Genomic DNA, 16,691 nt, shown 5'->3' with positions numbered 1-16,691 from the left:
AAGACTCCATCTCAAAAGACAAAAAACTCCCATTTTCCCCTCCTCCCAGCCTATTTTTAAATTTTACTTTATATTATTATTATTATTATTTTTTTTTTTTTGAGATGGAGTCTTACTCTGTTGCCCAGGCTGGAGTGCAATGGCACGATCTTGGCTCACTGCAGCCTCCACCTCCCAGGTTCAAGCGATTCTCCTGCCTCAGCCTTCCAAGTAGCTGAGATTACAGGCGCCCACCACCATGCCCAGCTAAGTTTTGTATTTTTTTAGTAGAGACAGGGTTTCACCATATTGGTCAGGCTGGTCTTGAACTCCTGACCTCAGGTGATCCACCTGCCTCGGCCTCCCAAAGTGCTGGGATTACAGGCGTGAGCCACCGTGCCCGGCCTACTTTATATTATTTTAACATCGTTGAGTTTTGTGTCTTGTTTGTTTCACCTATTGTGGGCTTTTGTCCATATCATTAAAGGTTGTAGAACTATCCATTCTGTGAATATACCATTTCTTTAGATTGGATTCTAGCTTCTTTTTTTAAATTATTCTTTCCTCTTTTTTTTTTTTTTTTTCACTATTTTTTTAAAGAGAGTCTTGCTCTGTCACCCAGGCTGGAGTGCAGTGGTGTCATCATAGCTCATGCAGCTCTGAACTCTTGAGCTCAAGCGATCCTCCCTCCTCAGCCTTCTGAGTAGGTGGGACTACAGGCGCATGCCACCATGCCCAGCTAATTTTTAAAGTTTTTGTAGAGACTGGGTTTTGCCTTGTTGTCCAAGCTGGTTTCAAACTCCTGGCCTCAAGCGATCTTCCTGCCTCGGCCTCCCAAAGTGCTGGGATTACAGGTGTGAGTCACTACGCTTGTCCTGGGTTCTAGCTTCTGGCTGCTATATAGTAACTGCAAAAGGACTATTTTCCCTAAGCCTTTGACCCAGAGCTTTGGTTGTGCTCAGTCTTTATGGGGACAGAGGAGTAGTCTCTCTTCCCATTAGTCTGAGTACTGAGTGATTAGGGGACATTTTTGTTCGTCTCAATATCTTTATTCCTTTTCCTCTCCTCTTCATCCTGACTTTCCGTCTACTGCCTCGTCCCTCTTCCCTTAGGTAAGTCAAATCTCATGGATGCCATCAGCTTTGTGCTAGGTGAAAAAACCAGCAACCTGCGGGTAAAGACCTTGCGGGACCTGATCCATGGAGCTCCTGTGGGCAAGCCAGCTGCCAACCGGGCCTTTGTCAGCATGGTCTACTCTGAGGAGGGTGCTGAGGACCGTACCTTTGCCCGTGTCATTGTAGGTGGGTGAGGCTTGCCAGAAGGCTCTCCTTGGGTCCTGGGAGGTGGCTAGACTAGTTGATTGGGACAGGAAGGAGGCCTGACCCTTGCCAACTCATGCATTGTCTTGTAGGGGGTTCTTCTGAGTACAAGATCAACAACAAAGTGGTCCAACTACATGAGTACAGTGAGGAATTAGAGAAGTTGGGCATTCTCATCAAAGCTCGTAACTTCCTCGTTTTCCAGGTGGGCGTTTTTAACAGTTATTGGCTATCTGGTTTTTGCCAGACCATGTCCCATCCCCACTCTGTCTGCTCCATCTCAGGCTTTATCATCTCTCCCTTGAACTAATGTAGCATCTTGTTCACTGAGCTTCCCAACTTCAGTCTGGCCCCTGAGCCAGGCTCATCTTATGAAGACACATTTGTTTTGTTTCCCCTCCCTTTTTTCCTTAAAACATTTCAGTGATTCCGTATTGCCTTACAATGGTGGTTCTTAAACTGTAGTCTCCAGACCAGCAGTATCAGCATTACCTGGTAACATGTTAGAAAATGCACATTCTCAGGCCCTATCCTAGACTTCCCTACTTGGAAGAAACTGTGGGGTGGGGCACAGCAATTTGTGTTTTACCAAGCTCTCCAGTTTATTATGATGTCGGCTGAAATTTGAGAACTATTGCCTTAGGATGAGATCCAAACTCCTAAGCCTATCATTTGGGAAACACCATCATCAAAATCCAAATACCATCTGCATGTTCTTCTCCAGCCTTGCACTCCAGCCTACTTAAACCATTTATGGTTCTGCAAATTCACCTGCTTTCTTTGGCCTACAGGTCTTTGCATATTAATTTTCCTCTACGTAGAATAACTTTTTCTGTTTTTTTTTTGTTTGTTTGTTTTTGTTTTGTTTTGTTTTTTTGAGATGGAGTTTTGCTTGTCACCCAGGCTGGAGTGCAGTGGCACGATCTTGGCTCACTGCAACCTCCACCTCCAGGGTTCAAGTGATTCTCCTGCCTCAGCCTCCCAAGTAGCTGGGACTACAGGCACCCGCCACCATGCCTGGCTAATTTTTGTATTTTTGGTAGAGATGCAGTTTTACCATTTTGGCTAGGCTGGTCTTGAACTCCTGATCTCAGGTGATCTGCCTGCCTCAGCCTCCCAAAGTGCTGGGATTACAGGTGTGAGCCACTGCACCCGGCCACCTTTTCTCTTTTATTTTCTTGGTTAGTTTCCCTCTATCTTCCAAACTCAGCACAGATGTCACCTTTGGGAAGCCTTCTGAGATAGATATCCCTATCAGTCTCCTACCCCCAAGCTTCATTTTGTCCTTTTCCTGTGCTGCTTCTGTTACTGCACATAACACTTTGTTGTCTTTGTCCCTTTGGCTCCCTGTGTTCCTCAGAGGGCAAGGAATTTGTCCTCAAAGCCCAGTGTGAAATGTGGCACCAGGGGCATGGGAGAGAGAAAGTTGGTAACTTTTTCTGGATGAAGGAGTGGAAGTGGGTAAGGTGAACTGGGTTGGCTGGGGTCTGAAGTGGAAGAGTGTTTCAACCTTTACTAGGGTGCTGTGGAATCTATTGCCATGAAGAACCCCAAAGAGAGGACAGCTCTATTTGAAGAGATTAGTCGTTCTGGGGAGCTGGCGCAGGAGTATGACAAGCGAAAGAAGGAAATGGTGAAGGCTGAAGAGGACACACAGTTTAATTACCATCGCAAGAAAAATATTGCGGCTGAACGCAAGGAAGCAAAGCAGGAGAAAGAAGAGGTAGGTGGCCAAGCTACCTCTTGGCTCTGAGGGACCAGGATGGAGCCAGTGCCTTATCGATGCACCCCTGCCACCATTCCCCTGTTTGCACAGGCTGACCGCTACCAGCGCCTGAAGGATGAGGTAGTACGGGCTCAGGTACAGCTGCAGCTCTTTAAGCTTTACCATAATGAAGTGGAAATTGAGAAGCTCAACAAGGAACTGGCCTCAAAGAACAAGGAGATCGAGAAGGACAAGAAGCGTATGGACAAGGTGGAGGATGAGCTGAAGGAGAAGAAGAAGGAGCTGGGCAAAATGATGCGGGAGCAGCAGCAGATTGAGAAGGAGATCAAGTAAGAGGCAGACCTGGGCCTGCGACTTGTGGGAAGCCAAGAGGCCGTGCTGTTTATTAGGGTTCCTCTGAGCCCGGAGTTCAGTACCTGTACTCATTTCTCTGTTATTCTCCTGACTTGCTTTTGTAAGAACCAGGCACATTTCTTGACTTGCAGTTTAGACAAATAGAATATTTAAGCACTCAGGCCCTGGGTAGACAGGTGCTCAGATGAGGGAAAACTCAAAAGGGGTGGTGGCCTTGCCAAGAAAGAGGAACCAGTGTGAGGCCGAGCCAATGGAGTGGCTGAGAAGGCCTTCCTAGAAGAGGAAACTGAAGCTAGAAGTTTAAAGGATAGGAATTTGAGGGGCCAACTAAGTAAATACAGGATGTTCTTGGGAGTTGTTAATGAGCTTCTTGGCCAGGGTTGAGGCAGAGTTGGTAGCTTTGCCTTATGGAGTGGCTGGAATGCCAGGCTGAAGTCATACCTTTCAGGGAGTAGTCAGACTGCCGCTTTTTTTCAGGATCTGTGGGGCATTACGCCCTTGTTCTTTTAAGTAATTCCCTGAGGTTGTCTCAGGGGCTCAAGCTCTCCTTTGGGTGAAAAGCCTGGGAACCCTCCCTTCTTCCATAGTGCTCACTGGTTTCCCCCACCCCTCTGGCAAAAGGGAGAAGGACTCAGAATTGAACCAGAAGCGGCCTCAGTACATCAAAGCCAAGGAGAACACCTCCCACAAAATCAAGAAGCTGGAAGCAGCCAAGAAGTCTCTGCAGAATGCTCAGAAGCACTACAAGAAGCGTAAAGGTGACATGGATGAGCTGGAGAAGGAGATGCTGTCAGTGGAGAAGGCCCGGCAGGAGTTTGAAGAACGGATGGAAGAAGAGAGTCAGAGTCAGGGCAGAGATTTGACCTTGGAGGAGAATCAGGTAAGCTGTGGAAGGGGTTGGCAGGGAGGAGATCCCTGGGCTGACATCTGCTGACTTGGTCATCCCTGTTCTCCTTCCCTGTCCCTAACACAGGTGAAGAAATACCACCGGTTGAAAGAAGAAGCCAGCAAGAGAGCGGCTACCCTGGCCCAGGAGCTGGAGAAATTCAATCGAGACCAGAAAGCTGACCAGGACCGTCTGGATCTGGAAGAACGGAAGAAAGTAGAGACAGAGGTGGGCTATAGTTATAAGATTAGGGATGATGGTCCACAGAAAAGGATATAGGTTGAGCATCCCAAATCCAAAATAAAATCCAAAATCTGAAACGTTTCTGGTCCCAAGCATTTTAGATTAGAGTTACCCAACCTGTAATGTTAATCTTTTTTTTTTTTTTTTGAGACAGAGTTTCGCTCTTGCCCAGGCTGGAGTGCAGTGGTGCGATCTCAGCTCACCACAACCTTTGCCTCCCGGGTTCAAGCAATTCTCCTGCCTCAGCCTCCTGAGTAGCTGGGACTACAGGCGCGCACCACCATGTTCGGCTAATTTTTGTATTTTTAGTAGAGACAGGGTTTCACTATGTTGGCCAGGCTGGTCTCCAACTCCTGATCTTGTGATCCACCCACTTCGGCCTCCCAAATTGCTGGGATTACAGGCCTGAGCCACTGTGCCTGGCCATGATAATCTTAATGATAATGACAGTAGCTCACATCTGTTGAGCACTTACTGTATGATAGGCAATGTTCTTTACATGTATTCACTCATTTAATTCTTTATTTATGATTATCTTTATGGAATGGCTACCATTACCCTATTTTATGAATGAGGAAATTACAACACAGAGTAATTTGCCTAAGGTCACAAGATTATTGTTATTTTTGAGACAGAGTCTTTCTCTGTCATGCAGGCTGAGGTGCAGCCATGCGACCATGGCTCACTGCATCCTCGACTTCCCAGGCTTAAGCAATCTTCCAACCAGAGCCTCCCGAGTATCCAGCACTACTCGTGCTTGCCACCATGCTTGGCTACTTTTTTTTTTTTTTTTTTGAGACAAAGTTTCACTCTGTTGCCCAGGCTGGAGTGCAGTGGCATGATCTCAGCTCACTGCATCCTCTGCCTGTTGGGTTCAAATGATTCTTTTTATTTTTTTATTTTTATTTTTATTGTTTTTTGAGATGCAGTTTCTCTCTTGTTGCCCAGGCTAGAGTGCAGTGGTGCCATCTCGGCTCACTACAACCTCTGCCTCCCGGGTTCAAGCAATTCTCCTGCCTCAGCCTCCCAAGTAGCTGAGATTACAGGCACCAGCCACCATGCCCAGCTAATTTTTGTATTTTTAGTAGAGACGGGGTTTCACCTTGTTGGTCAGGCTGGTCTCGAACTTCTGACCTCAGGTGATCCACTCGCCTTGGCCTCCTAAAGTGCTGGGATTACAGGTGTGAGCCAACGCACCCAGCCCAGTTCAAGTGATTCTTGTGTCTCAGCCACTCTAGTAGCTGGGATGACAGGTGGGTGCCACCACACCTGGCTAAATTTTTTGTAGTTTTAGTAGAGATGGGATTTCACCATGTTGATCAGGCTGGTCTTGAACTCCTGAACTCAAGTGATCTGCCTGCCTCGGCCTCCTAATTTTTTTATTTTTGTAGAGTCAGGGTTTCTGCTTGTTGCCCAGGCTGGTCTTAAACTCCTGCCTGCCTCTGCGATCAGCCTGCCTTGGCCTCCCAAAGTGTTGGGATTACAGGCGTGAGCCACCGTGCCCAGCCACTCACATAACTATTAAGTATCAGAACCAGACCCTGGGCAGTGTAGCTCTAAAGCCCACACTCTTACCAAATATACTTTACTTACTGCCTCCCTGATATCAATATTGTAATAACAACGATAGAAAGTTGTCATAGTGTCCCAGGAGTGTACAGTGTTCCAGGCATTCTGCTAAGCACTTTTAAATATTTAAAAGAATGTTGGCCAGGCGTGGTGGATCACTTGAGGCCAGAAGTTTGAGATCAGCCTGAGCTGAACACAGCGAGACCCTGACACAGTGAGACCCTGTCTCACTGTGTTGAACTGCAGTTCTTCCTCTTAGAAGCGGTGCTTTTTTAAACCTCTCCGAGCCCCATTTCCCCCAATAATAAAAATGGGATTGGCAACCTGTCTTTACAGGGCTGCTGGGAAAATCGTGTGACAGTGAGTGTAAGTGCTCAGGAGATGAGTTCCCTCTCTGCTCTTACCACAGAGCCAGGGTAAAGGCGCTTGATGCTTTCTATTATCTCTGCCTTTCGCTGCTGGCGGCTGCTCTCCTAATAATTTTTTATTATTTTAAATAAATAATTTATTTAAAAATAAATTTTTAAAATTTATTAAATTTTAAAAAATAATAAAAATTTTTAAAAAAGAATGTGATAGTCATTAATATTAATAGCAACCCTATATTAAGCACTTAATGTGTATTCTATGCAGTGGAGATTACCCACATTTTGCAGATGAGGAAACAGAGGTACAGAAAGGCCTGTGAAGCTTTATCTTGATTTGAGCCTCCATGGTTGGTGAAGAAGATGCCTTGGCTGGGTAGAACACCTGTGAGAGGTTCTGGAGCTCTGGGAGGCCCCCATCATCAGTTAGTAGATCAAACCGAACACCACCTATGTCTGCTTTTTAGTAGGCCTCCTATATTAGTGACAGATTGTCCTGGACTGTTTGGCTCTTGGATGAGTGGGCACATAAAGGGTGTTATCTAGGGCCCCCATGGTCTTGGCGTAAACTTGTGCAGCCCCTGATGATGGAATATGTTTGTTTCCCAGGCCAAGATCAAGCAAAAGCTGCGGGAAATTGAAGAGAATCAGAAGCGGATTGAGAAACTGGAGGAATACATCACCACTAGCAAGTATGTAGCTCAGCAACTGTCCCCCTTACTTCCAGGCCTGTTCTTGTGACCCTACATACCTGCCCCTCTTCATGCAGGACCCCCAGAGCTCTGAGCCAGGAGTATTTTCTCACCAGCAGGAGTAACTCCTGTGTGCCCTCACTTTGTAGGCAGTCCCTAGAAGAGCAGAAGAAGCTAGAGGGGGAGCTGACAGAGGAGGTGGAGATGGCCAAGCGGCGTATTGATGAAATCAATAAGGAGCTGAACCAGGTGATGGAGCAGCTAGGGGATGCCCGCATCGACCGCCAGGAGAGCAGCCGCCAGCAGCGAAAGGCAGAGATAATGGAAAGCATCAAGCGCCTTTACCCTGGCTCTGTGGTAAGAACAGAGAGGGAACTCATTTCTTGAGCACTTACACTCACTGTCACACGATTTTCCCAGCAGCCCTGTAAGGACAGGGTTGCCAATCCCATTTTTATTGTTGGGGGAAATGAGGCTCGGAGAGGTTTAAAAAAGCACCGCTTCTAAGAGGAAGAACTGCAGTTCAAACCCAACTTGTTCTAAGCTCATGTTCTTTTTTTTTTTTTTAATTTTTCAACCTGTCATACTAGGCAATCATGTTGTTTTCATCATACCAATTGTGTCTTTCTGAAGGTTTTGTCTTGCTATGTCTATGCCTCTGGGAGGGGAATTGGAAAACCAGGAAAGATTTTGGAAGCAGGTGGGGCCATGGGGCTGGAATTTCTCTCCCAGGAAGTAGCTCGGTGCAGTCTTCTAAATGGGCTCCCTTGGCATGTATTAAGTGGCCCAGTAACTTTTAGGGACACCCTGAGCTTTATCAGATCTCTTGATCTTTTGGCCTCTTTCACCAAATCCTGAGTTCCCAGGTTCCCTGAATATTATCCCATACCTGGGTTCAACTTAGTTTGGTTCCACTAATATTTCCCTATCACTTCTCTAGACACTGCTGGAGAGATAAGTATGATTAGAGTCAGTCCCTGCCCCCTTAATCTGATAGTTCTTAGGGAACCAGGCTTGGTTTGGAGGCTGCGGGAAGGGAACTGGTAAAAGAGATTGACTGATTGATTGATTTTGAGATGGAGTCTCGCTCTGTCGCCCAGGCTGGAGTGCAGTGGCACAACCTCGGCTCACTGCAATCTCTGCCTCCTAGGCTCAAGTGATTCTCCTGCCTCAGCCTCCCAAGTAGCTGAGATTACAGGTGCCCACCACCATGCCCAGCTAATTTTTTTGTATTTTTAGTAGAGACGGGGTTTCATCATGTTGGCCAGGCTGGTTTTAAACTCCTGACCCCAAGTTATCTGCCCGCCTCGGCCTCCCAAAGTGGTAGGGGTTACAGGCGTGAGCCACCACGCCCAGCCAGATGTATTTCGCTAAGTGCTTGTGAGAATTTGAAATAATATATATATTTGGCATAGTTCCTGGGTGGTGGTGGTCTGTAAAATGGTAAATGTGAGGTTTAGAAAGATGATTCTGGATTCAGACACGACTGCCTGAAGTCATTGCTTGGGAGCCAGAATAGGCTTTTCCTTTACAGCATGGGGGCTGTGTTCTTCTGTGAGATAGGAAAAAACCAAAGTGTTTTTTCTACTCTCACACAACCAGCACAACACTTCACTTCTGACACCAGAAGTGTGGGGGTTTTTCCTCACACAGCAAGCAATTCTCCAGCAGACACCAGCTGGGTGACCTATAATTCACTTCAGCTCTGACACTATTTATCTGGAGATAGCATCAGATCCTGTGGGTTAGGGGCTCAGTCCAAGACTTTAGATGTCAATTGCAAGTCTCAGGTTGTGACTTGTGGTTCTGACTGACCTGCTATAAATTACAGTTCCCAAGAATCCCTCTCTGGGTTCGATTAATTTACTAGTGCAGCTCACAGAACTCAGGAAAATGTTTTACTTATGTTTACCCATTTATTATGAAGGATATTACAAAGGATACAGAGAACAGCCAGATGGATGCATAAGGCAAGGTATGGGGGAAGAGATGTGAAGCTTCCATGCCCAATCTGGGCAAGCCACCCTCCAGGTACCCCCACACAGGGGCTTCATTATGTAGGCATGATTGATCAGATCATCAGCCATCAATGATCAGTTCAACCTTCAGCCCCTCTCCCCTCCTGAAGGTTGCGGGGGTGGAGCTAAGAGTCCCAAATCTAATCCTGCCTTGGTCTTTCTGGTAACCAGCCCCTATCCAGAAGCTATCTATGGGCCTCCAGCCATAATCATCTCATTAACATACAAAAGACACTGCTCGTTCCTGAGATTCTAAGGGTTTTAGGAGTTGTGTGTCAGGAACTTGCGGGTAGAAGACTAAATATATATTTCATAAAACCACAGTCCACTTTGATCTTCAAACACAGATCCCTTACATCAGAACAATCATGTAATAAATAGAAAGATGCTGGGAGCGGTGGCTCACGCCTGTAATCCTCGCACTTTGGGAGGCCGAGGCGGGCAGATCATCAGAGGTCAGGAGTTTGAGATCAGCCTGGCCAACATGGTGAAACCCCGTCTCTACTAAAAATACAAAAATTAGCCGGGCATGGTGGCAGGCACCTGTAACCCCAGCTACTCGGGAGGCTGAGGCAGGAGAATCACTTGAACCTGGGAGGTGGAGGTTGCAGTGAGCCAAGATTGCGCCACTGCACTTCAGCGTGGGCAACAGAGTAAGACTCCGTCTCCAGAAAAAAGTAGAAAGATACTGGCACATTACTAGAATCCCATTCAGTCATTAATTAATAATTAGTCTAGTCCATGATCATGTCATATAAAAATGTCTCCTAGGGTGAGGCCATTCAGGTTTGCAGGCTTCTATTCAATCTTGTTAGGTTCCAAAACCAGGAGTGTTCTCAGCAAACATAGCTTCACACTTTCAGGCATCTGGGATAATTGTGCTAAGAGACAATATCATCTCTTGCTCTGAACCTCTTTTGAGGTGTTAATGTAATATTGAGTTTCCCTCATTATGTAACTCATTTATTCATTTCTTTACCTCCCTTCTCTTACCCAAACTTTTCCACCTTTCAGAGGGACATTAGGATTGGCCACTGTGCTGATCTAGAGTGCACACAGCAAGCTAGTCTGCAGTTGCCTCCTCCTCAGTCCATACAGTCCCATTCAGATAGGGTAGGGTTACGTGGGTACAGAACTAGTGGGCTGTCTTTTTTGTTGGTTTTGAGACAGGGTCTCATTATGTTGCCCAGGCTGGTCTTGAACTCCTGGGCTTAAGCTATCCTCCCACTGCAACCTCCCAAGTAGGTAGGATTACAAACACACACCACCATGCTTGGTATTGGATTATCTTAACTACTAGGCAATACAGTTGCAGTCACTTCCTGATATAGATTCTAGTCTGTCCCCCTTTCCATACTGGGAATTAGGATTCCTAAGCCAGCTTCCAAAAGCTTCATACTTCAGTTTTCCCTTCCTACTTTACTCAGTACGGCCGCCTCATTGACCTATGCCAGCCCACACAAAAGAAGTATCAGATTGCTGTAACCAAGGTTTTGGGCAAGAACATGGATGCCATTATTGTGGACTCGGAGAAGACAGGCCGGGACTGTATTCAGTATATCAAGGAGCAGCGTGGGGAGCCTGAGACCTTCTTGCCTCTTGACTACCTGGAGGTGAGGCTTGTTGGGGATTGGGTCAGGCCAGTGTTCAAGGGCCCCTCCTCTAGTACTCCGTGTTTGTGTTCTGCCACTGACTGAGCTTCTCCCCACAGGTAAAGCCTACAGATGAGAAACTCCGGGAGCTGAAGGGGGCCAAGCTAGTGATTGATGTGATTCGCTATGAGCCACCTCATATCAAAAAGGCCCTGCAGTATGCTTGTGGCAATGCCCTTGTCTGTGACAACGTGGAGGATGCCCGCCGCATTGCCTTTGGAGGCCACCAGCGCCACAAGGTGTGGATTCCCTTGCCCAGGTTGGAGCTGGACAGACTCAGTACTGGAGATTCATTTGTTCAGCTTCTCCCCCTCTTCTCTCTTCCCCCTGCTGTGTGTAGACAGTGGCACTGGATGGAACCCTATTCCAGAAGTCAGGAGTGATCTCTGGTGGGGCCAGTGACCTGAAGGCCAAGGCGCGGCGCTGGGATGAGAAAGCAGTAGACAAGTTGAAAGAGAAGAAGGAGCGCTTGACAGAGGAGCTGAAAGTAAGCCACAGGCAGTGCTGTTTTTAGCAGTGGGAGTCCTAAGCCTAGGTCAGCCACCACCTTACCACCTAGCCCTTCTTTCTTGTTCCCTTCAGGAGCAGATGAAGGCAAAACGGAAAGAGGCAGAGCTGCGTCAGGTGCAGTCTCAGGCCCATGGACTGCAGATGCGGCTCAAGTACTCCCAGAGTGACCTAGAACAGACCAAGACACGACATCTAGCTCTGAATCTGCAGGTGGGGCCTGGCCTTCAGCCCTGTTCTCCAAAGGCCATCCACACTTTCCTGGCCTAGGTTTCTCTGGGGGTGGGGAACTTGTTTCACTTCCCCGTCTCCTCCCAGCCTGCCACAGGAAGTCAAGTATAGCATAGAGTCAGACAGCCAGGGGTTCAGAGCTTGGCTCTGCCTTGAGTATGACATTAGGCAGTAATTTCACCTCTCAGTGTCAACCTTCACATCTTTATCTGTGAAATGCGAGTTAAGATAATACCTACTCGGCCGGGCACGGTGGATCACCTGTGGATCACCTGAGGTCAGGAGTTGGAGACCAGCCTGGCCAACCCTGTCTCTACTACAAATACAAAAAATTAGCCGGGCGTGGTGGCAGGCGCCTGTAATCCCAGCTTCTTGGGAGGCTGAGGCAGGAGAATTGCTTGAACCCAGGAGGTGGAGGTTGCAGTGAGCCGAGATCGTGCCATTGTACTCCAGCCTGGGTGACAGAGCGAGACTCTGTCTCAAAATAAATAAATGATACCTACTTTATAGGGTCATTATTGAATGAGTTAACATGTAAAGTGCTTAAGACTACCATGTGTTCAGTTTATGTTATGTGCTATTGTTAGCATAATTTATTCATTCAACAAATTTGAATTTTTGAAAGTGAACTATGGGCATTTCAGTCCCTGCTTGTGGTAGTGGGGCGGGGGGAGGGTACTGTTCTAGGTATATTCATGTGGTTTTTTTTTTTTTTTTTTTTATTGAGTACTTCCCCAGACCGCGCTAGAGGTTTTATATGTAGTGTGTGTATTTATATATCTCTTTCTAAACTCAAAAAATCTAAACTGAATTCTGAATCAGCTCTGCCCCCAGGGGTTGTAGATCAAACATTGGGACCTATACCTAATGATGTTTACTGTGTGCCCAGCCCTGTGGATTGAAGCTGGCTGAACTGGATGGCAGGGAAGAAGCCATGTGATGGCTTCAGTGCAACATCATGGAGACTTGACTAGGGCAGTTGTGCTAAGCCAGGTTCTCTCAGTTGTGGAGAGCTAGCCCTTCCTGACTGTGGGGCCAATGCAGTCAAGGTAGCTTTTTCTCCAAGGAGCCTGGTCTGCTTTGTCCTCTCAACCCATTGCCTGTAGGAAAAATCCAAGCTGGAGAGTGAGCTAGCCAACTTTGGGCCTCGCATTAATGATATCAAGAGGATCATTCAGAGCCGAGAGAGGGAAATGAAAGACTTGAAGGAGAAGATGAACCAGGTTGGTAGGGTGTGGGCCATGCCAGCGTGTGCGTCAGGGCAGGACTGGGACTGGAAGCAGGACAGACTAAAAGGGCCGATGCCCTCCCTGGCTTCTCTTCTCAGGTAGAGGATGAGGTGTTTGAAGAGTTTTGTCGGGAGATTGGTGTGCGCAACATCCGGGAGTTTGAGGAAGAGAAGGTGAAACGGCAGAATGAAATCGCCAAGAAGCGGTAGGTGGGAGGATTGGTAGAAGAGATTGGGATGCCCTTGAGCCTCTAGCTTGACATCCTTGGAAAACCAGATGCTGTCATAGGCAAGGGTCAGCTCTTAGAACTATGTGAGTTTTTGTAGGTAGGCCTTGAAGAACAGAAATCAGGAGGGCAGTATGGCATAGTTATAGTGGTTAAGAGTGCCAACTCTAAACTTGATTTTCTGGATTCCTGGATTACAACCCCAGCTCCACAACTCGTTATCTTTGGCAGTGACTTGACTTCTGTAAGCTGCAGTATCTGCAAAATGGTATAATGATACCTATCTCATGGCATTGTTGGGAGGATCAGGTGAAATAATCTTTTTTTTTTTTTTTTTAAGATTACCTGTTTTACCTTTTTTTTTTTTTTTTTTTTTTTTTTGAGATGGGGTCTCACTCTGTTTCCGAGACTGGAGTGCAGTGTCAATCTTGACCTTCCCAGGCTCAGGTGGTCCTCCCACCTCAGCCTCCTGAGTAGCTAGGACTACAGGTGTTTGCCACCACGCCCGGCTAATTTTTCTTTTTTTGTTTTTTTTTTGTTGTTATTGTAGAGATGGGGTTTTGCCATGTTGCCCAGGCTGGTCTTGATCTCCTGGGCTCAAGTGATCCTCCTGCCTCAGCCTCCCAAAGTGCTAGGATTACAGGTGTGAGCCATATTGCCAGCCTTTTTTTTTTTTTTTTTTTTTTTTTGAGATGGAGTCTCGCTCTGTCGCCCAGGCTGGAGTGCAGTGGCATGATCTTGGCTCACTGCATCCTCCACCTTCTGGGCTCCCGTGTTCATGCAATTCTCCTGCCTTAGCCTCCCAAGTAGCTGGGACTATAGGTGTACACCACCATGCCTGGCTAATTTTTCGTATTAGTAGAGATGGGGTTTCACCATGCTGGCCAGACTGGTCTCGAACTCCTGACCTCGTGATCCACCAGCCTTGGCCTCCCAAAGTGCTGGGATTACAGGATGAGCCACCACGCCTGGCCCCAACCCCCGCCTGGCTTTTTTTTTTTTTTTACCTTTTTAAAGGGTATTTAGCAGCTTACATATCATCTACTAAGAGCAAGAAATAGTAGCTTTTGTTGTTATTATCATAATGGGCAATGTGAGGTGGAGGGAGGCGGGAGATGAAATTCTTGGTTGAAACAATAGCCAGAAGAAAATAATCTTCTCATTTTTCTTCACTTTAGTTGATTCATTCATTCAACAAACCTTTGTTGAGTACCTACCTTGTGCCAGGTTGTCTTGTGCTAGGTATTGGAAGGGGGACAAGGGAGATGGAGGTAAGACAGATGAACACAGCACAGTCTTTGCTGAAGGAGGTCATCCCTTGTACCCTGGGCTTCAGTTAGCAGTTTAGCCCTTTGCCCATACAGAATTGAATCAGACTCTGTTTCTTTCCTCAGGAAACATATAGAGTACTGGGGGAAACATCAATTTGAGGACAGTGTGATCAATGGTGTAATTAAGGTAGATACAAAATACTGAAGAAATTTTCAAGGAACTGCAAATCAACAACAGGAAAAATAAAAAACAATGACAAGAAACCCAATAGAAATGTGGCAAAGTACTTAATGATACCCAATGCGATGAAAAAAGTTAAAAAAAAAAAAAAAAAGTGGCAAAGAATATAGATAGGCTTTCATGGAAAGAGAAGTTCAAGTGGCTAATGACCATAGGAATTGAGGTCTAACCTCTTAATCAGAGAAATGCAAATTAAAAAGTCTAACAGTAGTAGGTGGAAATCTATAGATGTCCTGTGTAGTATGTGAAAAAAATACATGTGTATATATATACATATATATATATTATAACCTATGGGTATATATCCCAGAGAGAGTCTTGCCATAGGGTCCCAAAGAGATACACATTCAGTGTCATTCATCTTGGCATAACTTGTAGTAGTGGGACATTGGTGGCAATGTAGATGGCCATTACTGGGGGAAGCATAAGTCAAATGAATATATAGACTGGAATACTGTGTGGGAGTTCACAGCAGGAACTAGATTTATGGGCAGTAATGGATAACTTATAAACCTGGTATTGACCAGAAAAAAGAATAAAATTTTTAATGCAGTAGATTTGTGTAAATTTTAGAACCAAGACATTTTACAAGGATATGCATTTTTAAGGAATGCATGTGTGTATGTCACTTTGTGGTGCATGTTCACAGCAGGGAAGGTAATGGGAATGGAAATTGGGGATTGAAACAAAGAGGACAAGGGAAGGGTCTTGCCCAGGCAGTGATGATAAGTGTGTTATGAACTGTGGGATATGATTAACTTGCTTCTGCACCTGAAGTCTAAAAAGGGAGGAACCCAACAAAGTGTAATAGAAACTAGGAACCTGCTCAGAACCGTCAGGAAAGGTTTTACAAAACAGGGAGTGATGACTGGAGACCTGAAGAGTGAGTAGGATTTAGCCAGCCAGGCAGCGACAGAAAAAGTGAATTCCAGGCAGAGAGAACAGCATGCTTGGAGGTGTGAGAGAGCATGCCTTGTTCTGGATACTAAGTAGTTTTTAATGTCTGGAGCATAAAAGCAGGGTCAGGAAGAAGGTAGGGAGTGGTGGAGAGGTCAGCAGGGGCCGGATCACAGAGGCCTTTATGAGTCATACTTAGGAGATTGGATATAAAATTGCATAGCTCAAAATTATAGAGTTAGTTACATTTCATTTGGATTATAGTGGCTAATAGGTTTAAGCTGCTAGCATGACATCTGGCAGCATCTGTCACACCATATTAGGAGTTGGAGAGGGCAATTGGAAGTTAGTCCTGCCTGGCCTGCCAGTGACTGTGTATGCTGGTTGCATACTCTTGAGTTTCTGAAGAGATGGAGAGGAGGACAATAGCAGGAATCCAGTATTTTCTCCATGTTTTTGTACTATCCAAGTTCTGCCCTTTAAGAGGTTCTGGGACCTTGGGGCAGAAGTTGGGATGCTCTAGTTGAAGCCCTTGGACAAAAGTAAGCTGAGTACAGTCAATATACCTGGTGATAATGGTAACTAAAATTGATTGAGTAGTTATCATGGACCCGGTGTGGTTCTAAGGACTTTATACATATTAACTCATTTAAAAATTTCCCAATAACCCTAAGGTAAGTATTATTATGATGTTCATTTTGCAGATGGGGAAACAGGCCTGGAGAGTATAACCAACTTGCCTGAATTACATTACTAGTAAGTGGCAGAGTTGAGATGCCAGTCTTCTTAATCCACTACATTATGTTGCAGTGGTGGTATACTAGAAAGAGCCCAGGTTTTGGTGTTAAATCTGGGTTTCAGTCTCACATGTGCCATTTACCAGCTATGTGGCCTTGGGCAAGGTCTTTTACCTCTTGGCCTAAGTTTTCCTCATTTGTAAAATTAGGATAATAATGCCTACTTGCAGAGCTGTTGATTAGAGGATTAGAGATAATGTATGTAAAGTACATGGAAGCCTAATAAATAGGAATTACCATAGCTGGTGGAATCAGATAGACTCTTTTATGCCTCCTTGTAGGAACTTGGAGGGCGCTGGGGTCTTCAGTGTTTAAAGAGGGATAAATAAGGTTTGGCCAAATCTTCCCTGCCTTATGCCATGTCCACAGGGCTAGGCTGAGGAACTTAGTTCTTCAGCTTCAGGGGACCGTTTTACGTGCATATGGATGGATGAAGCAAGTTGTGACTGAAAATCAGTAACTCTGGGTCCCTGAGCCCTGGGTCTAGTT

At 46.0% G+C, this 16,691-nt stretch overlaps 1 protein-coding gene across 2 annotated transcripts in view; it reads left to right on the top strand.

Moving 5' to 3' along the window:
- The window catches only part of SMC1A (structural maintenance of chromosomes 1A), a 42,836-nt gene that overhangs the window by 6,253 nt on the left and 19,892 nt on the right, over positions 1-16,691 (top strand). The window contains exons 2-15 of one of the 2 annotated variants that reach the window (XM_024240574.3): positions 1,092-1,280; positions 1,391-1,503; positions 2,818-3,021; positions 3,115-3,353; positions 4,000-4,258; positions 4,352-4,492; positions 7,051-7,133; positions 7,283-7,490; positions 10,579-10,764; positions 10,863-11,042; positions 11,144-11,290; positions 11,386-11,523; positions 12,648-12,764; positions 12,869-12,975. In XM_024240574.3, the coding sequence (XP_024096342.1) occupies positions 1,092-1,280; positions 1,391-1,503; positions 2,818-3,021; positions 3,115-3,353; positions 4,000-4,258; positions 4,352-4,492; positions 7,051-7,133; positions 7,283-7,490; positions 10,579-10,764; positions 10,863-11,042; positions 11,144-11,290; positions 11,386-11,523; positions 12,648-12,764; positions 12,869-12,975 (2,311 nt within the window). The remainder of the gene's footprint in view (positions 1-1,091; positions 1,281-1,390; positions 1,504-2,817; positions 3,022-3,114; positions 3,354-3,999; positions 4,259-4,351; positions 4,493-7,050; positions 7,134-7,282; positions 7,491-10,578; positions 10,765-10,862; positions 11,043-11,143; positions 11,291-11,385; positions 11,524-12,647; positions 12,765-12,868; positions 12,976-16,691) is intronic. The other variant, XM_024240575.3, reaches the window with a different exon arrangement.

The sequence above is a fragment of the Pongo abelii genome, chromosome X (genome assembly GCF_028885655.2).
Source record: "Pongo abelii isolate AG06213 chromosome X, NHGRI_mPonAbe1-v2.0_pri, whole genome shotgun sequence".
NCBI lineage: Eukaryota > Metazoa > Chordata > Mammalia > Primates > Hominidae > Pongo > Pongo abelii.
Note: the sequence above shows the minus strand (reverse complement) of the source record. Positions and strands in the feature narration are given on the sequence as shown.